At 36.2% G+C, this 24,824-nt stretch overlaps 1 protein-coding gene across 1 annotated transcript in view; it reads left to right on the top strand.

Moving 5' to 3' along the window:
* The first annotated feature begins 533 nt into the window (after positions 1–533).
* LOC101964641 (pro-neuregulin-3, membrane-bound isoform) overlaps positions 534–24,824 on the top strand; it is a 39,522-nt gene continuing 15,231 nt past the window's right edge. The window contains 3 exon segments of the mRNA XM_078022184.1: positions 534–580; positions 4,735–4,950; positions 11,910–12,036. Of these exon segments, the coding sequence (XP_077878310.1) occupies positions 534–580; positions 4,735–4,950; positions 11,910–12,036 (390 nt within the window).

Genomic DNA, 24,824 nt, shown 5'->3' with positions numbered 1-24,824 from the left:
TTGCCTCTTTTCTTACACTGAACATGAAAATAAAGCCTAATAGAAATAAGGCATTATCCCCATTTCTGAGTTTTTATTCAGGCTGGAATATCAGAAAACATGAAGTAAACTTGAGAGAACATTTCTAAAACACTAGATTGCAATACATTTCAACAGGATAAAGTACTAGAAAATGTGCAATCTTGTTTAAAGAGAGGCTACAGTACGAGGTTTCAGAGAAAGAAAACAGGTCCTGGAATTTGAGCTGTGTAGATTTTGATCCAGGTTTTCTAGGTCTGGTACCCATTTGCCTAATTCCCAATGACTTTCTGCAGTCCAGTTTGCTGGTAGAGGAACATCACAAATAATTGGCTCTTTTCTACTGACTCTGGAAGCTTCTAGGTACATCTTGGAAGAACCTCTGAAAGTCCTGGTTTAGGGAATTCTGTGTCCATGAGTCAACCTACAACTTGTTTTTTGTTAGCTGTGGATTGGAATCAGCACTAAATAAAACAAGGCCAAAACATAAAACTTGCAAGCACAACAGTGCGGGCATGCAGGATGTTGAGAACAGTACGCCCATCCAAGATGAACATGAACAGTGAGAATAACTGCTTTTGGTATATCATGCTCCAGTATCTACTGAAGCCTGCAGACAAATGATTTCACCATTTTTGTTTTATGGAGCTTTGTCCTGTGAAGAGGACTTTGGGAGGACAGAGTCACAGTGAGGAGGCCAAGGTTGGATGGAAAGGATCCCCCAAAGGAGGAACCTGGGCTGGATTTTAAAATGGGTGGAGTCACTGGCAGGTGCTCAATTCAGAAAAGAGTTTTTGTGTGCAGCCTTGGAGGACTTGGTGGTAAAGGCAACAATCTAACTTTTAAACTTTTAGCTTGAGTTAGATCAATTCTCACCCTACTTTAATCAGAGAATCCCTGTGAGGATGTTAAATATCTGATTGACTCAGGTAACAAGTTTTAGCATGCCAGTGATGTGACTTTGGTACAAGGTGCTGGGAAAACAGTGGTGAGCCAATTAATTAATCAGTGAAAATTGCAGTCCCCTGAACCAGTGGAGCTTACTATATAGTGCACTAATTTAGGGGCTAATGACATTTAATGTGGGGTCAAAGGAGTAGTGGCACTTAGAAGAGAATAATATTCCAGAAGGAAAAATAAAATTGCATGTATCATGTCTGAAAAGAGTTAAAATATTAGACATGTCAGGAAAAAAAAGGTAGGTAGTATCATATTGAAGTCTTTTTAGATAGTGTAAGAGGTTTGGGATAGTATTGTCAGTCTAATAAGGAGCCAATAAAAGTCTTGAAAAATAGAATACACATTAATGAATAAATATGTGTATATGTATATATACACGATTTAATTTATTAAAAAGTTTATATTGCTTGTGTAATTTGGTACAATCTGGCGTAACCATTAACCTATGAGATGAACACTGTAATTAAGACACTAAACCATAAGTGTGAGTCTGCAAAACTTCCTCATGTCACTCTGTTATCTCTTCCCCACACCTGACCCCAGATATCACATTCATACTTTGTTCATAGAATAGTTACCACTTTCTAAAATTTTGTGTAATTGGATTTATCCAACATGGGCTTGTTTTTCCTGATTTATTTCATTCATCATAATTCTGGGCTTCATCTATATTGTTGCTTATATCAATGTTTCTTTTTATTGCTTAGCTATTTTCCACTGTATGGATGTACTACAATTTGTTAATCCACTACTCTGTTAATAGGAACTTGGCTTATTTCCAGTTTTTGGCTATTAAAGTTATTATGAATATTTGGATATGTAATTATGCTTATTAATATAATAATGAACTAAAACATTAATAATTATGAAATTATTAACATTAAATACCTAGGAATGCAATGACTAAATCATAAGGTAGGTGTGTAATTTTCTGAGGAGCTATTTTTTAAATTGGTACATCATTTTACATTTCCATCAAAAGTATAGGAAAGCTCTAGAGTGCTCATTGTTCCATATCCTTGTCAACACTGTGATGAGCCTTTTATATTAGCTGTTTTAGTAGTGATTTCATCTATAACAATATGATTTAATTTGAAACTCCATAATTACTACTTTGGGTATCATTTTAGGTACTTATTTGCTATCCCTATATCTTTGGGAAAATGTCTATTCAGATCTTTTCATTTTTTTGTCTTCTGACCTGAAGTTACTCTCATCCTTTTCCTATAATATTGCAATTGTGTCCTTATGTAGGTAAGTGCTGTGCATTTAGAGAGGTTTGTCTTATTTATTATTCCCCATAGCTTTTGATATATTTGGTCCAAAGGACATAAAAACATGTTAAATATTGACATTTTTTTCTCGCTTTTAAATTGGGTTGCTTGTCATCATCATCTTATTGAGTAGTAAGAGATTTTTATAGATACAGCTCTATTGTTGGCAAAGTACTTTGCAAATATTTTTCTCAGACTGTGCCTGTATGTTAATGAAATCTTTGAAGAACAAATGTAAATGATGTTGAAGTCCACACCATTGATTTATAAACATATCATACTTTGTCTTTTGTATTTTAGGTAAGAAATTATTTCTGAATCCAAATTACTAAGAGTCCCTCCTATAGTTCTGATTTCATCGTTAAAATTTAGGTTTGTTTTTCATTGAGTTTATATTTGTGTGAGATTAGGGTTAATGTCCATTTTTCTGACTATGGCTCTACTATTATAATGTAACATTTTAAAAATATCCTTTCACTATAAAAAATGACTTGTCAAAAGTCGCAAAAAATAATCTATGTTTGAATAAATTCTGGACTCTCTTGTCTGTTTTGTCTAGCATTATGACAATATCATATAGCTTTGATTGCATAGCTTTATTGTAATTCTTGGACTAAAGTACTATAACTTTGTTCTCGATTTCAGAAAAGCTGTTTTAACCACCATAATTCTTTATTTCTATATAATATTTAGAATCAGCTGGACAATTTGAATGACAATGACAAAATGCCTTCTGGGATTTTTAATAGGATTGTACTCAAGATATCAATTTTCTCCAAGGTGATGAATTGAGTCTTTTAGTCCATTAACATGACTGTTTAGGGTTTTTTTTTAATTCCCCGAGTAATATTTCAAATCTTTTAGCTAATAGGACTTGTGTATGTTTTTATCAAATTTATCACTATGTATTTTAATTTTGAATTCTAGTGTGATAGTTTTGTTTCAATTTCTAACGTGTCACTATTTAACAGATATGACTTTAATGTTTTAATCCTGAAACTTTGTACTCAGCTTCCTAACACTTCTGTAGATTCCATCTGTATAGATGAAAAAAAATGTCTTTACAAACAACAGGATCAAGCTTTCTCAACTGAAATGATTTAATCCTACTTTTCTTATTGCTTTGACTAACTATCCACCCTTCCAAATTCTTTTCAAGGGTGTACTATTTTTTGTCCCTGCTCTTAGGAACAGAATGTTCAGTTTTCACAATTATGTATATTTTTAAAGCTTTTCTTTATCATGCTGAGTGCCTTCTATGTCTAGTATTTGAGCTTAAATCAGAAATAAGATTTTATTAAAGTTTTTCATAAACTTCCAAACTAATGAATTTTAACCTATTAAATGGTAAAAAAATAATAATTTTAAAATACAGAAACAACTTGTATTCCTTGCATAAACTCTAGTTAGTTGTGAAGGACTGAACTTTTTAATATCTTGCTGGATTTTATTTCCTAAATTTTTGTTAAGAATTTTTGCATCACAACGATGACATCATAATTTGAATATATTCCTTTCCTAAAAATAAGGCATGTGCTATACCTGAATAACTTTAATATGAAGGAGAAACACCTAAAATGTTCACTTAAATGACTTCCATATTACAAGGTCAAAGATGCCATAGCTGTTAGTAACAAAATACAAATCTCCCTCTGTGATTCTGACATAGATGGTCCATATTCTGAGAATTCAAAGTTGAGAGTTTGAATAATTCAAGGAGAACTGGTATTTTATGTTCAGAAAGAGAAATGGGTACAGATGCAGTTAATTTTGTGTTAGAAAAGTGGCTTCATTTTTTTTTATGACATGTACAGACAATGTGAGCATGGAAGGATGTGCTTGATGTTTGAATAGTGCTGGGGTCTGCATGGACCCAAAACTCTTGGTGAGATGGAAGAACTATTTTCCTAGATATAATTTTGAAATGAATCTGGGAGTATAAAATAATTGTGGCTGCAAGGTAAAATGTTTTTTTTTTAATTTTTATTTTTTGTGTGATGACAAGCTACAACCTAGGTAAAAGAGGCTGAGTTGTATTGTGCTAGAACCCTGGTATTGATGAGGTCACAGAGTGCATGATATACTACTTGCTTGCATATGTAAATTCTCTTTCCTGAGTGATGTCAATCATAGTAGCAGAAACATGAATGGGAGGCAGACAGCCAAGAAACAATCAAACTCAGAAAACCATCGAGGGACATCTTTATCTTGGAAGCCAAAGGGGGCACAGGAAAGTTCAAATGGATATATATTTATTTTTCCAGCTCATTATTATGGACCCTACCACAGTTTCAAAATCATATGTCCTAAAGCCATGGAATGTCTTTTGATAATGAAATTTATGATTCTGATATCAATGTATGAGTTATGATTTAGCCATGTAGATGCAGGAAAAGAAAAAATAGCAACCATTTATCCTATAGAACTTGGCAAAGAAATTGATTCAAAATAACTTCTTCATGTTTTTTCCTATTCATGACAGGAACAAAAACGTTGGCTTTGAAAGTACCTTACCAGTTTGGGAAGACAAAGATGGAGATTGTTGCTGCTGTGCCCTGCTAGCATCCATTCTAATTCTGTTTTTCACATTCACAGAGAGTGAAGAAGTTTATCAAAGGCAGGTGCTGTCAATTTCATGTATCATCTTTGGAATTGTCATCGTGGGCATGTTCTGTGCAGCATTCTACTTCAAAAGCAAGTAAGACCATTTCTCTCAAGTGTTAAAAGGTTATTTCTCAGAGCACTTTGTCTTTATGTTCTCAGTCTCTGCTCCAAGCAGAGGGATCCTGTGCAAATGGGTTCATTAACCATCTGCAAATGACTCAGACCTCTTAGTAGACTGCAAGGAGCATGTGAACTGGGTGTGTATGTCTGTATGGGGAGTGGGTGTTATCTTTGCACATAGCAATCATTTGTACTAGTTGATTACCTGCCTGAATTAAAGGCTTAGTGTCTGCCTGTCACTAAAGTACTGACTTCGAAACAGGGGAGTTACTGCTGTGACACTAAACATTATCAACCATTACCTAGCCTTTCCTGAAAGAAACTACAAAAAAAAAATCTCTCCTGCTATTTTTACCTGATACTCATAGAGGTTTTAGGCAAATATGAAGAATCCTAAAAAAAAAAGTGTATTAGCTCACCAGTTGACATACATATGTTGAATTTGCCCTGAAGTTCATTTGCCAAGACACTTGACCTTTGGCAAGTGAAGGTACTTACTTTTGACTAATAAAGGAGAATAAAATACATCCATATACACACAAAAGTGTTTGTGTATGTATTTTTTTCCAAATTAACTGATAGTTATTTTAAGTTAAGATTAAATCATTTCTCTAAATAAGAAATGCAGATAAAAACATTAGCCTTTTCAATTCTTGAGCCTTCAAAAGTTGGCTCAGATTTTACTCCTACAGCTTGTCTGGAATCTAAGCCAACATGAAATTGCTTTTCACAGGAACTATATTTTTCTAACCATTTGCTCTTCTAAAAATGAATAAGTTTCCAGATTAAATATATAATACCTGTCAGCATATTGTGTATGTTAATTAAAAACAAAATAATTACCCCTTAAAAATAAATGACAAACTCAGTAAACATTATTTTAAAATTATTTCAGCATTGCTATAAAAATAGTGCACAGAATTCCTATACAGCCTAGACCCAGTTTCCTCTATTATTACTATATGGTGCATCTGTCATAATTTATGGTATAATATTGATAGAAAATCCATACTTTCAGATATATGTAGATTTTTGTTTATCTACTATCTTTTTCCTTATTCTATGACCTCATCCAGAACACTATATTTTATTAGCCAAGATGTGCCAAAGAAATATGATGGCTATGACAATTATAACTTCCTGAACTGGAAAGTTAGAACTCTTTGTCAGGCACACTGAGCTTTTCACACTTTATATCACAGTTGTCAAAACAATCTGAGTGGTGCTTTTTATCAACCTGGAAAATACAGTATTAGTCAGCTTTTCATTACTCTAACAAAATACCTGATAGAATCACCTTATGAATTGTAGTTTACAATCCATGATTAAATTACCCATCACTGCTTTTGGTCCTGAGGCAATACATCATGGTAGGAACATGTGGCAGAGGAGGTCTGTTTCTCTTATAGCTGAATGTTGGAAAAGAGAAAAAGAGGAAGGAGTGGAGTCCCACTCTCCTCTCTGAGGGCATTGCATCAATGACCATAAGACCTTCCACAAGGCCCCACCTCTCCTAATAGCATCAATTAGGAGACAACCCTTTACTCCATAAGCTTTGGGAGATATTTCAAATCCAATATAGCAGATAATATTAAAATTTATTTTGAAATATCAACTTTTCAAAACAGCAAGGTAGAAAACTGCAGATACAGGGCTCTGAATCACAGTAATTTAAAATAGGTTTTGTCAATTACCCTTTTGAAAGTGTAATTGACAAAACCTATTTTAAATTACTGTGCCATATTGGATTATAAAGTCCTCCAAATGATGAAACTCCTCAGAGCAACTTAGGATTTCCTCTCTGGTGGAACCTCTAGCACTTTAGGGAGGTCACAAGGCTGTAGTGGTTAGGATTTTACACCAATCAGCCACAGTGGGAGTTTCTTAGCCTCAGTTTCCTTTTAGGTGAAATATGCACCAAAACAACATCTACCTTACAGAAGCACGTTAAAGACTGAATGGGATAATGCTATAGAGGTCACAGCACAGTGTTTGAAAGATTAAATACTCCACAATGGCTCAGTATTTTTAACACCTATAGTTTTCCACTCCAGGACTTAAAGACTATATTGCTACAAAGTTAAGAGCATATACTAGAGGATGTGAAGGATAATCACACCCAGCAGAGTATTAGAAGGGTCTCCTGGTAAGAACTGCAGATGAGCAAGAAATAGTGTATTTAACAATAAGCAAATTACTATTAAGAAGCAGTTAATCACTTATTTTTAGAGTATAATTTGTAGTTGTACCACATTTAAGTAAAAGACTGGTTATGGTAATCACAAGAATGGAGAACAGCTGGATAACTAAAGAACTTCTGTCTTTAGGGCTGTCAGTCTCACTCTCTGGGCCTCCAGTAGGCTCTGAGACCATCATCTGTTCCTTGGGCTCAGCGAGGGTTCAGGGAATTTATTGGAAACACCATTCAATGCCAGGTTCTTTATGGGAATCTCAGAGGACCAAGCCGGTGGAAGAGTACTCATTGGAATATTTTCCTCTGTCTGCTCACCCAGGACACAGTTTTTGAAAAAACATAATAATAATAGTGATGCCTTTCCAACTGGAATGCCATTTCTCATTAGAGACCTAGAGTTTATATTTCCTTCTCTTATAATTTCTGGCATAGTCTTCCTTTATTTTTGACAGAAATGCCTTGCCCCACCCCAACCACTTAGTCCACACTGCTGAAAACAATACTGATTTTTGTAAAACCCTGGCAAAAGGCTTCTTTTGTGAATTCTTGGATTTGTGTTTACATTTCGGAATGTTTTGCTAAAACAGAATAGGCACCCACCGACTTGATCAGCCTTTGCTTTCATGCATAAAATATGGTTATTTACATGTGATACTTTCTTTTGACTCCAGTTTATGGCCCACAAGTATTCCAGTATTCAGTGGCCTATCACTGGTACCCAAATAAGTCCATTGGTAAACTGGGATGTAGCATCCTGGCCAGTGAGAGTTGGGACTTACCACAAAGCTCTTTCTCAGAGTTGTTTATGTTATACCTTGCATAATCACTCAGATTTTGCCACTCTTGTCCTTTCCTCATTATGTGGCATAGCACAACCCCATCAAAAGAAATATTACAGCAACATGTCTGAAACTTTGAAGGTAGCTAACATGATGAGCTAGAAATGAAGCATGTCTTCTTGAATTTGGAGGATTTTTCTGATGGAATTAATCAAATGCCACAATGCCAAAAGAGTAGAAAGAATTCTCATTACTTCTAGTGAGCCCATATGTATTTAATGCAGATATTAATTAATTTAAGTATGGCCAATATGATTCAGATGGAAACTATCAATTGTTAAGGGTTTTCTCTTTACTTCAGCTTACTTAGGTAAGAAGGATGATGTCAGCTATAGGAGTTTTTAGTAGAATTTGGAACTAACTAACTTAAATTTGGGGTAGGAGAGAAAAAGTTCCTGACAGCAAAACCTGAAATGGATGGTAATCAAAACTGGGAAAACAATAGGAAAAATTAGGAAAGGTATTACCAGTAGCAACATGCCTCTTCCTATAGCTTATCACCTATTCATCAAGAGATTTTGCATCATCAGGATGTTCTGATATGCTATTTGACCTCAGACCCTGAGCTGCCTTTCTTGGTCACATGCCCTGTTCTGAGATAACCCACCTCTGATGACACATCAGTGTAGGGCTCACAAGACCACACCTTTGCTTCAAATTCAGGGTATAAGACCATGTCAACTCTAGAGCTCCTGGGGGGTTGGCTAAGGTTTCCATGGAGACTGCATCACATTCTAGCTTCTCCCTTTGCCCCATCCTGTCTTCTTCCCCCTTTTTCACTTTCACAGCTGCACATACCAAAGATGGTATGTAGAGTCCTACATACTATCTCCACTCCAGGGTCTGCTTCCTTAGGAATTTAGCCATGATGTTGCAAATAATGTCTATCAATAGGCTTGTGATGTCTTCTGTTTCCCAACACGTGTTTCGTCTCTTTCTAATGCATTAGGTTAGAGAAACTTAGCAAAGTCTCAATACTGATCTGGCTGGGCTATTGGCATTCCAAGATACAAGGCACAAATACCTCCTCATTCCCAGAGCAACTGTTGTCATGAGAGAGCTGTTGGTATTGCACTCAGCTGCTGCTCATTTCCTCTATTCCCATTTTCTGAAGGGAAGATGAAAGGGGGGGGGGACAAGTATGTGTTTTTGAGTGGAGAGGAATTGGGGGTGGGAGGAGATGCTGGCTCTGAAATGAAAGAACTCGTATCTTGGAAAATTGCCAAGTCAGCACCTGAGTGAGAAGTAGTAAAGGAAGGCACATTGTAGAAAGATCCATGAAATACGGTGGGGTATTTTATATCAGGCTCTGAATCAGGAGATTACTGAAAAGATAGGTACTCTCCTAAGAATTAAGACAGTAGAGACACTGAGTCCTTGCTTTATGACAACCAGGCTTTTACTGCTGCTTGGTGGTTTAGTGGGCTGGCATTTCCAGATTTTCTGTATTCTTCTTGAATGAATCCCTGAGAGGATTTTGTGGCCACAATGTGCTTCTTAAATGCTCATATTATAAGCTCATTTTAAACAATAGGCTGCAGATTGGCTGATGGTCTGCAGACAGATGATTACACCTGGATTAAAGCAACCAGGAGTGTTGGAGATAAAAGCCCCCCAAATAATTGAAAAGATAAAAATGTAAACAGCTACCAACACATTGGCAGTGTAAATTCAAAAGGGTAAATGATGCTCATAACCTCCAAATTCTTTAGAAAAGATAAGTGACTTACTTGTGAGAGATTCAATTAGTACAATATTTTATCTCTGGGCAATGTTCTCATTCCTCCACAGCATCTTCCCCCAAGACTAAACTAGCTGCACAATGAAAAGAAAAAGATATTAACACTTTGTATACCCTCTCACATTCAGCTGCCACCATATACATGGAAGAAAAGGTAGCTCTTATAAACTCCAGTTGCACATGAAGAAAGGGAAGCTCAGAGACATTTAGATAATTATTAGGGTGGCAAGCTGGTGGATAAGAGCTCAGTTTCAGATTCCAGTCCCTGTAGTAGCAGAACAGAGACATTCATGGTAATATTTGTCTTCCAATCAGTCTCCTTGACAGAGAACTCACGAGAGAGGCGAACTTCAGGGAGATGATTCTGCAAAGTTGTTTTCAGGGGTACTAAGTCTGACACTAATAGATAATTGCTATTAACCTTCTGGAAGATTGCAGCTAATCAGGCAAGAGTTTGTTTCACTCCTCTGGAATAGACACCAAATGAACCAAACAACAGTCCTTCCACATGTACATGCAGGATCACTTTATTTCTGAGTCCAAAAACCTACAGCAATCTCAGCATCCCTGCTTAGAAGCTGAGGATATGTAAATCTCTTAATGGTGGTTTGGTTGAAGGCTATGCTCTACCACCTACTCTCTGTGACCCTGGGCAAATGATTTAACTTCTTTGTGCCTTTGTTTACCTATCTGTTAAATGGAGATAATGTTATCCTCTCATCACATAGAATTATTGTGGAAAATGAATTAACTGGTACCTGTAGTTAAAATGAAACCAGTAGTTAACTATGAAATCATTAGTTAGTTCCTTAAAAATTAACTATTATTTAGGCTGTAGGTAATAATAAATGTACAAGACAGAAAATATACACATTTTTGTATGCAAGCCATGCATATAGGCTACACATATATCTTAGCAAAAACATATGGCCTCCAGAGTCAAGCCTCATATTTTTCCTTTAGTCACTTATCCATAGCATTTCCAATTATTTAAAAGTGAGCACTGAGGATCAGGAAACTCTTGCATTTATGGAGGCCAGGACAACACATCACGTTCCTAAGCACCATTGCTTATGAATCTCAGGATCATAATGCATAATACCAAGTTTGCTCTAAATTGGAAATATTTCTTGGTGGAGTTGAAAACAAGAGAAGGGCTGTCTTTGTTAACTGAGCTCATCTAGCTTTGGCAAATGTCAAAGACATGGGGAATAAATGAACATCAAAATTTAAGATTCCATAAACGTATGCTGTCGGAGTCCAGCTCCAACAGGGGGTCTCAGGAGACGAACGGATGTTGAGGAGTTGGCGAAAGAGGCGGGTGGAGAAACAACACAGACACCAAAGTGAAGGTGTTGATCCCAATCTTTACTTGTGAAGTTGATCATATATACTTTTCATTTTGGCAGGCTCACAGTACTTTGTGGTTACAAAACAGGAATCATTATTCAAAAAAACAAAATATTACGTAGCTACAATTAGAATAGAAGAATGTATCTTGGCTTATGCATAAGCAAGCATTTGTACTTTCAGTTCACGTTTTGCTTTGAGCTGTTTCTGCTTAGTTAACTTTTAATAATAGTTAGAAATGTCCCAAACTATTGGCCTATACCTTGACTATTCTTTCTTGACTTACTGACTGGAACCGGTGCCATGGTTATGGCAAGTGGTTGACTTGTTATTACTTTTAATCAAACAAAAGTAAGAGCACAAACCATTGTGCACAGGAACAAGAACAAGTTGCCCAGTACTAAGCACTAATCTGTCTTCTTAACATTAATTTTTCTTCTCTAGATTTTAATTTAATTTCTCAAAAACTTCCTTGACAGGAATACAGGGAGTTTTTCATTAGACATTAACAATTTACACTCCACAGCTGAATCATTGCATTTAGAGCAAACAGTTCTATGCTTTAGAAGTAGTTGCATTAATTGGGAAAGTCATGATTTTTCCTTCATACTTAATGGTCATATGAGAAATCACAACTATACTTATTAAAGGAATACAAAAACAAATCAGCCCATTCCCAGAAACATACTGCACTCCTCCAGAGGATGGACGCCTTGCGCCATCCACCTCAGTAGGGCCTTGCCATTGCCTGAGTCAGGGGAGGGGCACAGCAGTATGCAAATTCTGATAACACATATTTATACCTGCAGGAAACAAGCTAAATAAATCAAAGAGCAGCTGAAGGAGTCACAAAATGGTAAAAAATACAGTCTTAAAGCATCTAGCACAATGGCAAAATCAGAGAGCTTGGTGAAAAGCCATGTCCAGCTGCAAAATGTAAGTGATGTGCCTGCACGTCTCTTCCTACAGCCCATGTCAGCATCCCCGTCCATAGGGAAAAGGGAACCTATAATTATACTCACTGTTCTTCAGTACTTTATAGTTTACTTAAATCATCTTTCATTTGCATGCATGTAGGTATGTATATATGCATGTATCAGAAGAAATAGAAGTTAATCTTAGCTCTTGATTTTTATCTAATATAAATTAATCTCTAGTAGCAAAAAAAGTTTGTCCCATCAAACAACTGAATTGTTACTTTATGCCAGAAATAATGTTTGGTGCCATGTGGGAACTAGAACCACCACCAGAACTATGTAAGAATTTGCACTTCTATGGTGGATGCTACAGCAAGGCTGGAGGGAGGACCTAGAGGAGGCAAACCTGGAGCTGCCCCTCAACAAGGTCAGACTCTAGCAGGATTTCAAAAGGCATGAAAGGTTCATCAGATAGTCAAAGAACCAAGAGGGAAAGAAATAAAGAATAAAGCCATGGAACTCAACAAATGCATACTATGTTCAAGCAGCTCCAAGTTAAGGGGGTCAGAGGAATGAGAAACATGAGACTCAGTCCTAGAGTCAATTCTTCTAACACCAGGATGTACAGACACCAAAACTTAAAGGCAAACTCTTTTCCTGTACACTTTTGAAAGGTAGTTTTAATCTCTTCTAAGATATATTGCAAAACACACAAATTAAAAACACTATCTAATACATGCTGAAATATTCCTCCTATGGGTAGCAGTGCTTTGCTCACACATAAGATTGTCATTCCAGATTATGAGGCATGGAACAAAGGAACAAAGGCCATACTATAAAACTAGGATTTGAGTATAATAGGCAATCACCCAGGACACATTCAGGCCCCTTCAAACACTTAAATTGCTAAGAATTCATACATCATTTGTGATTCTAAGAAATCATTACCCAAAGAGTCACCATTATGATGTGCCTAACAGATGTACTTAGATGGTTTAATGTGGGATTCATAAATCAGATTTGCTTGCCGGCAAAGTTTTGTTAAACTTTTATTCGTGGGAATGGGCAGGGCTTGTTCTTTTCAGAGAACACTTTTGCTAATGATTTCTAATGAGTATAATCCAAGCACCTTAAACAACCACAGTGATGGAGGGGTACAGTTCCTTAGCAACTAGTCCCATCAAAGATAAACAAGTCTGGACACATGTGACAGCAACAGGGATGGATTTTAATCAGTAATGTACCACAGTGATGAGGAAGGGGGCCCATTGTGCACATATTCGGTATATACAAGGTGACTTGGCCTTTTAAAGGGAGAATGAGAACAGAAAGGGGGACAAGTGAGGGCTTAGAGCTAGGGAAGAAACAAAGTGCTCAGGGTGGATCAGTGTGTATGTGCAGTTGGGCAGTGGTGTCTTCTGGCTGGCAATTACTGAAATCAGGATACCATGCTCCCAGGAAGACTTGGGGGCAGAGCCCCCGTCCTTCCTGATGAGGATATTTCAAAGGAATGTTTTGTAGGTGCTTATGAAAGATACTTTCTGAGATGTAAGAGACATTTATAACCATAAAGCTTCCTGTAAATGTTTTAGATAGGAACTTAGCATTATCTTCAGGTGTGGGCCTTGAGTTTGATGTTGCTTTGTTTTTCAGCAGGCACTTGAAGGGGGGCTATGGTCATTCTAGGGATGCAGCCTTGAGCTGTCGGAAACTAAGTCAGTCTTTGTTCAGGTCTTTTAGTGTGGGGTGGAGCAATAGGGGTATGAAAGCACTTGTGTTGAGGGGATACAGTTTTTATAGCGTAAAGGTGAGGCCCGATTGAAGCAAGTCAGGTCAAGAAGAGTCTTTGTTCATAGCCATGTATTTAACAGAGTTTGGTTGTGACTCTTCTTTTTTATCTAATAAGTGCTGATAGCATCTTTTGTCTCCTGCATGATTGCCACAAACTGAATTGGGATGATTTCATTAATGGTCCATGAGTGAACACTTCACAACCCCTCTCATCCATCCCCATCCTGGTAGACATCCAGGCTCTTTTCACCAATGCTAAAATCTTCATTTGCATCCTCTCTCCTGCCCTCATTTCATTGGAATTACAAGAAGGAAGTGATTAGCTGCAGGTTTCCAACACTTAGAAGATGTTGAGTGAATATGATTTTATTTCCTCTCCAGCCCACAGAGCCCTATGTTGTGTATGAACACACAAAATGGGAAGAGTCTCAACTAGATTATATCCTCAGGGCTCAAGAGTGAGGATGGTGTCTTTTTGTATTCATACCATTGTTGCCTAAGAAGAGGATAGGGGGAAAAACATTTTTTAACTTCTATTCTTCTAGGTTCTCTGCTGAACTCTATAGCAAAAGGCAGATTAACAAGAGAAAAGCAGAGGTGTGTTAACATGGGTATTAGGAGTGTAATATAGAATACCCAGAAATGGATAACTCAAAGGGGTATTTGTAATTTAGGCTTATATACCAGCTTAGGCTAAAGAAAAAGAGGTATTTCCAACTTCCAGGTTGGGGAAGCAAGTTATGGAACAGTGACCAGGAAAAATATGGAATGTAAGAGTTGTAATTAAGCATTCATATGAAGGCTTAAGTGATTTTTTTCTCTTTTTTTGGTAAAGGAAATTTCCTTTACCAAAAAAAAGCCTATTTGGAGAGCTTTTACTACCTATTCTGGGTCTCTATGACCTTAACCCAAAATAATCCTTATTTCAAAGATGAATATTTTGGGGTTTCATTCTCCTCTATGTCTCAGAGACAGAAGTGTTTTGATTATCTAAGATCATCCCAAGAAATTATCAGGATGAATTGCTAAGCAGGAATTGGGACTCCAGAAAGAAAATATGTATGAAGAAAAGGCATTTAAGTATGCCAACAAAATGAGAGCAAGGTACATTGAAGAGATATGTGCACAGAGACATTGCATTCTGCATATTGCCAGCATAGGCTCAAGGGCTACCTGAGCAGGTCTCCTTAACAAGATCAGATTGTGATGAGTTTCTTCCCCCAAAGCATGTCAGTTTCAGTGCTAGAAGGCAATGTGGGTCACTGCTGGTTTTGTTATATCTCTATCAACATTTCCTTTGCTAATTTAATAGTAGGAAATGGCATTCTTTGAGATTTGCATTTCTTTGAGAGTGAAGCATAATCTCTGTCCACATATTTCTAGTCAAATTTCCTCTTTGGTGAATTACATGCTGATACCCTTTGCTCACAATTTTATTCCAGGAAGCAAATATCAATTTGACTGCAATTTTCCATGATGTAAGTTTTGAGACAAAATAGTGATGGAGAATAGATATTAAGTCTATTAATTAGGAACCAAATATTTTAAGAACATTAGCTTTTTTTTTTAATGCTATCCTTAAAATATACGAAGAGAAATATGTAGGGAATCTGCAGTTGAAGAGCAGGAAGCATATTATGGGTAGTCTTAGGGAAAGCAGTCATGTGACTAAGAACATTGGATGTCTATCAAAGGGAATTTCAAATGCATTTTTGTTTTGTAGGTTTTTATACTATTTTCTTCTGATAAGAGCTATGAGGAAATACCCATGTCAATAATAACAAAAAGATAAATGACATAGTCATGGTAACAGCAAAACACATGTGCTGAGCGCAAACACGGTATCATACTAAATAACAAATATATTGTCTCATTTCCTTCTCACAGTGAATGTTTAACTTATAATATCTAGGAGGAGGAAATGGAGCTTAGACAGTTACTTCTATCAGAAGACTAGTGAGTAGGTCAAAGATAAACCCAGACCTATAAATTCATTAGCTCTCACCAGGGGGAAATTTCCTCCTACCACCATTGCACATTTGGCAAAGATTGAAAAATACTTTGGCTGTAAATACCTGGGGAAGGAATACTACTGGAACCTAGTGGTTACAGATCAGGGCTACTGATAAATGCCCTATAATGCATGGCCACTCCATAACAGAAAATTATCCTTTCAAAAATAGCAAAAGTGGCTAGAAAGTTCAGAATCTCTGTTCAAATGCAACTTTCCTTTTCTATTAAGAAATTCTGAACACCCAGGTCCATCACTGGTCTTCCTACTGTGAGCATTCATTTCCTCTACAAAGGAGGATGACAGGTATCTAGGTACATAATCATCCTTCCCAGAAAAAAAAAAAATTCCTACCTGATTACCATATCAGGCAAATCTGTCTTTTATCTCCAAGACCCGGTTAACTACTTAAAATTCTTTGCAAATGGTGGTGTTTAACAAATGAATTGTGTCTGGCATTCCCTTATGTTCATTAAACATTAATGGTAAAAGGTTTCACTTTACAGTCATTTAACAAGATGTGAAACACCTAGTCAATTGAAGCAACATGATTTTCTGGAAGCGCTTGACAGACAGAAGAATGAGGGTAGATTATCCTGTAGTGCCTTATAAACATCTAGCCCCTACCTTCATTTGCAGTTAAAGTCTTTGTGACCCAAAGAGATGAACTAACCTTCTGTATTGAGTCCTGGAGTGAGAAAGAGCTAAGTGAAACTTCTCAGTCTGGTTCAGGGATCAGAAAGTGAAGTCATCAAAAGAGAGATGAGCTGTTCTTCTCTTAAAATCAGGAAAAATACATATAATCACAAAGTAAGGGAAAAATTTATATATCCTTCCTACCTTTTGATCCAGTAATCATCTTGAAGAAATATAGGTTTAGCTAGGTGTGGTGGCATATACCTGTAATCCCAACTACTCAGAAGGCTGAAGCAGGGAGATTACCAAGTTGAAGGCTGGCCTTAGCCACTGAGCAAGACCCTGTCTCTAAATAAACAATAAAAAGGACTGAGAATACATGTCAGTGGTAAAGCACCTCTGGGTTCAATCCCTGGTATTAAAGAGAAAGGAAGATAGGTTTGTTTATAGGGGGTCATGTTCACTGAGAAAGAACTGCAAGGTAATAAATACTGGACATCTTTAACAATTGGTAGAGAGGAATACATTTATTCAGTAATATTTACTGAATACTTTTATATGTTGGGCAATACATGGAAAGCTTAAAATACAGAGATTATTGCTGACCTCAAGATGCTCACAGGCTAGTAGTAGATATAAGTACTACTACTTTATAATGTATATAGTCCAAGTCAAAATACTCTAACAGAATGAAAAATAACCTCTTAATTCAATAAAAGAGATCTGAATGCCACCTAATACTGTGGACATTTGAATTCCTTGGTGAGAGTGAATTGAATTTTATCAAATTATCTGCAGAGCTGATATCAAAAAAGGTAATTTCTTTGTAGTATTAATTGAAGTTAATTTTTAAATAGTTCTAATCTAAAACTTGATGTCTTGTTTGAAATATTAAATTCTAACTCCCTTATTCAATATATATTTATGTTTGAATGAATAGATTAGTGCAGAAATGAAGTAAATGGTATCAGACAGTGCCTAGTAAGGACCAGGGACATAATGAATTATCACAATTCAAAATTCTCATAACACATGAAATGTTCTTGCTTTCAAGGAGTTTATTGTTAGATGCTAATTGTATAATCCCAAAGGCAAACATGTACTCTCACATGTGCCAAGGCCTACAGTAAATATCAGAGAGAATCAATATGACAAGGGAATAGCAAAGATCTAAGAGACAGTGGCACATGCTCAGTCCCCCTAGCTGAAGGGGGCATCTGGTTAGGGACAGGGGAAAGTTGAGCCTGCTGCTTCTTGTCCCTAGAGGAGGTCTGTAGTTATATTGCTTTGTTATAGAAGAAACGTGTTACAGCTTGACTGCAGTTATTAGAATTCTTAACTCTGTTACATGGTGCAAAAATTCTCAAAAACAGCAATCATGGTCAAGTTGCTTTTAATTACTTGCATTCAAAAGCTAGCTGAAATTCTTCAGGAAAACATGTCATAACCATTCAATTTTCCTCTACCCTCTGGGCTCATAGTTGGACTGACCATAAAGAACTTTTAGACACAGGCAGAGATGAGCTAGGAACAATGCAGAGTGACATACACTTAAAACTGTTTGAAACTGTACCCTCTCCTGCCTTTATTGCCTGGGATTTCAGAACAGGTGATTACCAGTTCTGTCAACATTGCTTTCCGACACAGGCCCTGCTTCATTTAACCTTGTGACTCCCACTGTGTGCCTGTGCCAGACCTGGAAACAACAATGTCATTGCTCTTCTGTCAACATGAGCCTATTCTATTGATTCTGGTGCACCACCAACAGTGTGTTAGAAGCAAGGCAGGAGAGCAGGAAACAGTGGGCAGCCTCCATACCACCCAGGAGCACCTCCATAGGGTGGTATCAGGGCTTTCAGGGAGGTTAAGTGCAATGAGGAGTTCCTCAAGAAATAACAATGTTGGCCAAAACCTTCAGAGCATCTTGAAAGGAAATTACTTAGGTTTATGCTGAGAGGACTGGTGAATGAAATATTGTTATATCTCATTATTTACTACTAATATGACATTTTGTGTATTATACCTAATACAGAAGATATTACTAAAAAATGTGTGCCAAAAAAAATATTCAGATCTGGGTGAAGGAAAGAACATGGGGTCAACTGCCTAACTTTGTAGTATTAGGATGTTAAAACGTAGGGTCAGATGGCCAACTGACCTAAGCTTTAAGCTTCACTGCACATATGATGTGATGGATAAAATAGGACAGACAGTAACTCCTCCAAGGGATGGAAGTACACATATTTTAGAAGAAATTGTAATACAGTTCAGAGCATAAATATCCAAAGGTTGTGATCCTGGTTAGTTAAGCTTATTTGTAAGGAGGGTTGGTACAGATGAACAGTTTTGCTGACTAGGAAATATGCCTTGAAAGTGTACAGCTGAGTTACTCAGGAAACTATAGGGAGACTAGTCTCTAGACTGTCTTATGCTTTAAAAAAAACATCTATTTTGTGTTCCTACTTTGTCCCAGGGTCCCACATATTATAGTTGCCCAGTGCCCTATTTATAGGATGGCTTGTATATGCAAAAGATACTATATTGTGCTAGTGCCCTGTTTATAATTAAGATAAAAAAAAAACTATAAAAAATATATAAGCTCTATATTATGAAAGCCCTGATACCACCCCATGGAGGTGCTCCTGGGTGGTATGGAGGCTGCCCACTGTTTCCTGCTCTCCTGCCTTGCTTAATGCACTTGTATCAATTTTGTTGATATAGTCATAGAATGGAAAACCTGAGACTTAATGGGTTAAGTAGCTTTTATGTTCAGAGTAGTGTGATTTATAGAAAAATTGAGAAGATACTACAAAGAGTTCCCAAATACTGTGTACTTAGTTTCCCTTATTAACATGATACATGAGTGTGGTGCATTTGTTAATAACACTGCATTGATTTTGCTTAATTTTAACTAAAATCCATGATTGGACTCAAATATCTTAAGATTTTTTCCTAATTGCTTCCTCAGTTTTCCGTGCAGGACCCTACATTACGTTTAGTTCCATCTCCTTAGGCTCTTCTTGACTGCAACAATTTGTCAGGTTTTTTTGTATCGATGACCTTGACAGTTTTGAGTAGTACTGGTCAAATCTTTTATAGACTGCTCCCCTATTGGTGTTGTTCTCATGCTTTTATTGGGGTTATGGGATTTTCAGAGAAAGATAACAGGTGTCATTTCATCATATCATATCAAAAGTATATATGATCATTATGATTATCACCATTGATGTTAGCCTCATCATCTGCCAGAGGCAGTATTCATCATGTTTCTCACTCTAAGGATAGTCCTTTCTTCACTCTGCCTTTGCCAGGGGCCTTTGCCAGGGAGCTTTTGGAAGGAAGCCAGTATGCATATCCCACATTTAAGGGATGGAGAATTATACTCTTTCTTCCTGATAGTGGAATATCTACAAAAGTTATTTGTATAATACTGCAAAGGGCTTGTTTCTTCTCCTCCACTTTTAAAATTTATCAAGTCATTTGTTTATATCAGTATGAACTCATGGATACTTATTTTATACTTTGATTTATAATCCAAGGAATTCAATAATAATAACTTTTGTGATCAAATTTTTCTAGCTTTGACAAATCTCTCAATTACCCATATCATTTTGGTATAGGCTAACAATTCCATATCAGTTTGGGAGGGTATTGTTTTTTCGTTGTTTTCAAGCACTAAAGGGTGTTCCAGGCTCATTTGGTATATTACCTGTCCCAATCTTAGAATAATTCATATCTCCAGTAGCATTCCTTCCATTGCAGAATGCTGTTGGAAACAAGGTCTCAGAGTCAGAAAAGCTCATTGCTATTGGAAAGGCCTTGTTTCTGGTCCCTCTTAACAGATGGATCAAAGACCTGTCTCTGGCTGTCTCTCTCACATACATAAACCCCTCTATAAGTCTTGTAATTATCTCTAAATTTTTTTAAACCTGAGTTCATGCTGATGTCTCCACACAATACTAATCAATTACTACAAAGATCATCCTAGCCTCCACCCACTGCTTATCTATGAATTCCCACTCCACTATGGAAAGACTGACTCTTACTATCCACCATCCATTTACCTAATTGCTCAGTTACAGCCTCAGAATATTGTGCTGTACTGCCATGTTCTATGAGTTTGCTCTATAGTGCTTATGTGTGGTCCTTTTGCCTTACAAATGCTACTCATTTCCAAAGCTCCTTAGGGCAGCATCCCTGACCGCCACCTCACCTTTGTGAGATCTCAGATTTCCTTGGGGGAATCTGAATTATTTCCAGAGGTCCCCACCACTCCAAATGATGTTCTGTTAATTGCTGTAATTCTTTAATAGATCTAGGACTATTAAGGTTACCTCCATCCCCTGTATGAATTTTGCTAGTTTATGCCTTTCAATAAATTGGTCCATTTCAACTATTCTTCATGTTAATGGTAATTTGTATCCTCTTTTCTCTTGATTTAGTCTGAATGAAAAGATCAATAATGTTGATCAATTTCTAAAGAATCGTCTTTGCTTTTGGTGATTTTTCTCTATTATTTTCCTCTTTTCATTTATTTCTCTTCTACTTGTTTTAGGCCTTAACTGTTTCTTCATTTTCTAGTTTTCTAAGATGGAAATTTATTGATTCTATATCTTTCATCATTTTGAAAAATTTAATTATAAATTTTCTCTACTCACTGCTATTATTACCTCCTGTAAACTTTGATAAGTTGTATTAAAGTTTCTTTAGTTGTCAAATGGACCTTATTTATTTATATATGGTACTGAGAATTGAAACCAGTGCTTCACATATTCTAGGCAAGTGCTATGCCACTACCCCAGTCCCCTATAAGTTGTATTTTAATTTAGACATTAAGATTTCTGTTGAGGGCTGGGGATGTGGCTAAAGTGGTAGTGTGCTCACCTGGCATGTGCTGGGTTCAATACTCAGCACCACATAAAAATAAAGATGTTGTGTCTGCTAAGAACTAAAAAATAAATATTGAAAAATTCTCTCTATTTAAAAGAAAAAGATTTCTGTTGAGTCTTAACATTTGACACTTTTGTTATTTACAAGTATATTGTTTAATCTCCAAATATTTGGGGATTATCCCATTTATTGTATTAATTCCTAGTTTAATTCCAATGAATTCTGAAAGTATGCCTTTTACAATTCATTTTAAATATCATAAGGCATACTTTATCTTGGTTAATGTTCCATATTAGTTTGAGAAGTGTGTGTCATTTACCTTATTGGAAAAAACAATCCACAAACCAATCATGTCAACTTGATTGAAAGTACTATTCAGGTCACTGACATTTGTATTAATTATTCTGCCTGACAGATCTGTGAATTAATGATAGAAGTTTGAATAGCTGGGTGTGATATTGCATGCCTGTAATACTAGTGGCTTCAGAGGCTGAGGCAGGGAGGTTGAGAGTTCAAAGCCAGCCTCAGTGGTCAAGTGCCCCGAGATCAATCCATAGTACCAAAAAAATAAATAAATAAATTAAAAGAGAAAAAAAAAGTAGTAGTTTGATACTCTAAATTAAATAGGTTTTTTCCTCCTTGTTATTCTTCAGTTTTCCTTTATGTCTTTTATTACTCTGTTGTTAGGAACCTAAGTGTTTTATATTCTTGGAGAATTGAAACCATTTTTCATTCATGAATAATATTTCTTTAATCCTTTTACCTGATAATTCTATTTCAAAATATAGCTGCTTCAGCTTATTTTGGATCAGTGTTAACCCTTTACTTTTATCATGTGTCTTTAAAGTGTTTCTCATGAACACGATGTCATTTTTACAAAAATCTATGCTCACATCTTTGTTTAATTGGTGTCTATAGATCAATCATATTTCAAGTTATTGTGGATATTTTTAAATTAATACCTGCCACATTTGTAACTGGTTTGTATTTTTTCCCATTTTCTTTGCTTATTTCTTCCTTTCAGTTTTAAACATTTTATTATTAATTTCCCTCACTTCTCTCCATATCATCTATACTACTTTTTAATTATTTTTTAGTGGCTCTTCAAGAAGTAGCAATACATATTTACAACTAATCCAAGTTCACTTTCAAATAACAATTTACTAATTTGTAACTAATACACATACTTTAAAACAGAGTATTCCAATACTTTAAAAATTTGTCAATCATTACTTTGTGAGAATCATATAACAGAAAAATATTTATTCAAATTAATATTAACAATGTGTTATCTATTAAGACAAATGAAATCTTTACTTTCATTTATTATTTTTCTGACACTTTTTCTTCCGTTCTGTAGATCTATGTTACTGACCTACATGATTTTCATTCTCCCTGCAGAACTTCTTGTAATATTTATTGCAGGCCAGGTCTGCTTATGATGAATTTTCTGTTTTCATTTGACTGTAAAAGTTGAAACTAACCTTATTGGCCCTTTTTAGTTTTACTGATTTTTAAAATTTTTTTTTAAAATATATGAGAGTGGAATGCATTGCACATATAGAGTATGATTTTTCATATCTTTGTATACAGAGTATGTTCATGCCAATTCATGCCTTTGTACGTGTACTTTTTTTGCACTACAATTTTTATTACACATATACAGCACAATGTTTTATATCTGTTTATATAGAGAGTATGTTGACACCCACTTTGAGTCTTTGTCTATGTACTTTGGATAATGATGTCCATCACATTCCAGTGCCCTTGCTAATCCCCTGCCCCCTCCCTTTCCCTATCTAGAATTTATCTAATCCTCCCATGCTCCTCCTCCCAACCCCACTATGAGTCAGCCTCCTTATAACAGAGAAAACATTTGGCATTTGTTTTTTGGGATTAACTAACTTCGCTTGGCGCTTAGCATTATCTTTCCAAATGCTGGGTAAAATTCCATTGTGCCACTTTTTTTTTTAATCCATTCATCCACTGAAGGGCATCTATGTTGGCTCTCAATGGCGTCCCTCATAGAAACAGAAAAAGAAATCATGAAATTCATCTGGAAAAACAGGAGACCCAGAATAGCTAAAGCAATCCTTAGCAGGATGAGTGAAGCAGGTGGCATCTCTCTACCAGACCTTAAACTATACTACAGAGCAATAGTAACAAAAACAGCCTGGCATTGGCACCAAAACAGACTGGTAGACCAATGACAAGAATAGAGGACACATAGACTAACCCATAAAATACAATTATCTTATATTAGACAAAGGTGCTAAAAATATGCACTAGAGAAAAGATAGCTTCTTCAACAAATGGTGCTGGGAAAACTGGAAATCCATAAGCAACAAAATGAAATCAAACCCCTATCTCTCACCATGCACTCAACTCAAAATGGATCAAAGGCCTGGAATTAGACCAGACACTCTGTGTCTAATAGAAGAAAAGTAGGCTCTAATCTTCATCATGTGGGATTAGGCTCCAACTTCCTTAATAAGACTCCTATAGCACCAGAATTGAAACTGAGAATCAATCAATGTTATGGAATCAAACTAAAAAGTTTCTTCTCCACAAAAGAAGAAATCTGTGAGGTGAAAAGAGAGTCCATATACTGGGAGCAAATTTTTACCCCTTACACATCAGATAGAGCACTAATCTCTATATAAATAACTCAAAAAGCTATACACCAAAAAAAAAAACACCCCACAAATAACCAAATCAACAAATGGGCCAAGGACCTGAACAGACACTTTTTAGAAGTGTATATACAATCAATTGACAAATATATGAAAAAATGCTCATCATCTCTAGCAATCAGAGAAATGCAAATCAAAAATAAGATATCATCTCACTCCAGTCAGAATTGAAGCTATTATGAAGACAAACAACAATAAGTGTTGGCAAGGATGTGGGGGAAAGGCACACTCATACATTGCTAGTGGGACTGCAAACCAGTGCAGCCAATATGGAAAGCAGTATGAAGATTCCTTAGAAATCTGGAAATGGAAACACCATTTGACCCAGCTATTCCACTCCTCGGACTATACCCAAAGGACTTAAAAACAGCATACTGCAGGGACACAGCCACATCAATATTTATAGCAGCACAATTCACAATAGCTAAACTATGGAGCCAACCTGGATACCACCTTATTTTTGGTAGGATGATTTCAGGAGTGAGGTTTGTATTTTTTCTTTCTTTTTTTTTTTAACATACTTCAGTCTTTTGCCATATTGTTTGCTAGGTTTCTAATTAGAAGCCCACTGTATTTCCTAACCTTTTTCCTTTATAGGTAAGATTTTATACTCTGCCCCCCGCCACAGTTTCTTTAACATTATATGTCATCATATTAAGTTTGGGGGACTTATCCTGTGTGGTGTTTTAGTGTTCTAAAAGCTTCCTTAAACTATGGTGTGGTTTCCATTATTAAATGAAATAATTTGATCATAATTATTTCAATTTTTTTCCTAATACCTTTTCT

This window comes from Ictidomys tridecemlineatus, chromosome 1 (genome assembly GCF_052094955.1).
Source record: "Ictidomys tridecemlineatus isolate mIctTri1 chromosome 1, mIctTri1.hap1, whole genome shotgun sequence".
NCBI lineage: Eukaryota > Metazoa > Chordata > Mammalia > Rodentia > Sciuridae > Ictidomys > Ictidomys tridecemlineatus.
The sequence above is the reverse complement of the archived record's forward strand: the minus strand, read 5'-3'. Positions and strand labels throughout refer to the sequence as shown.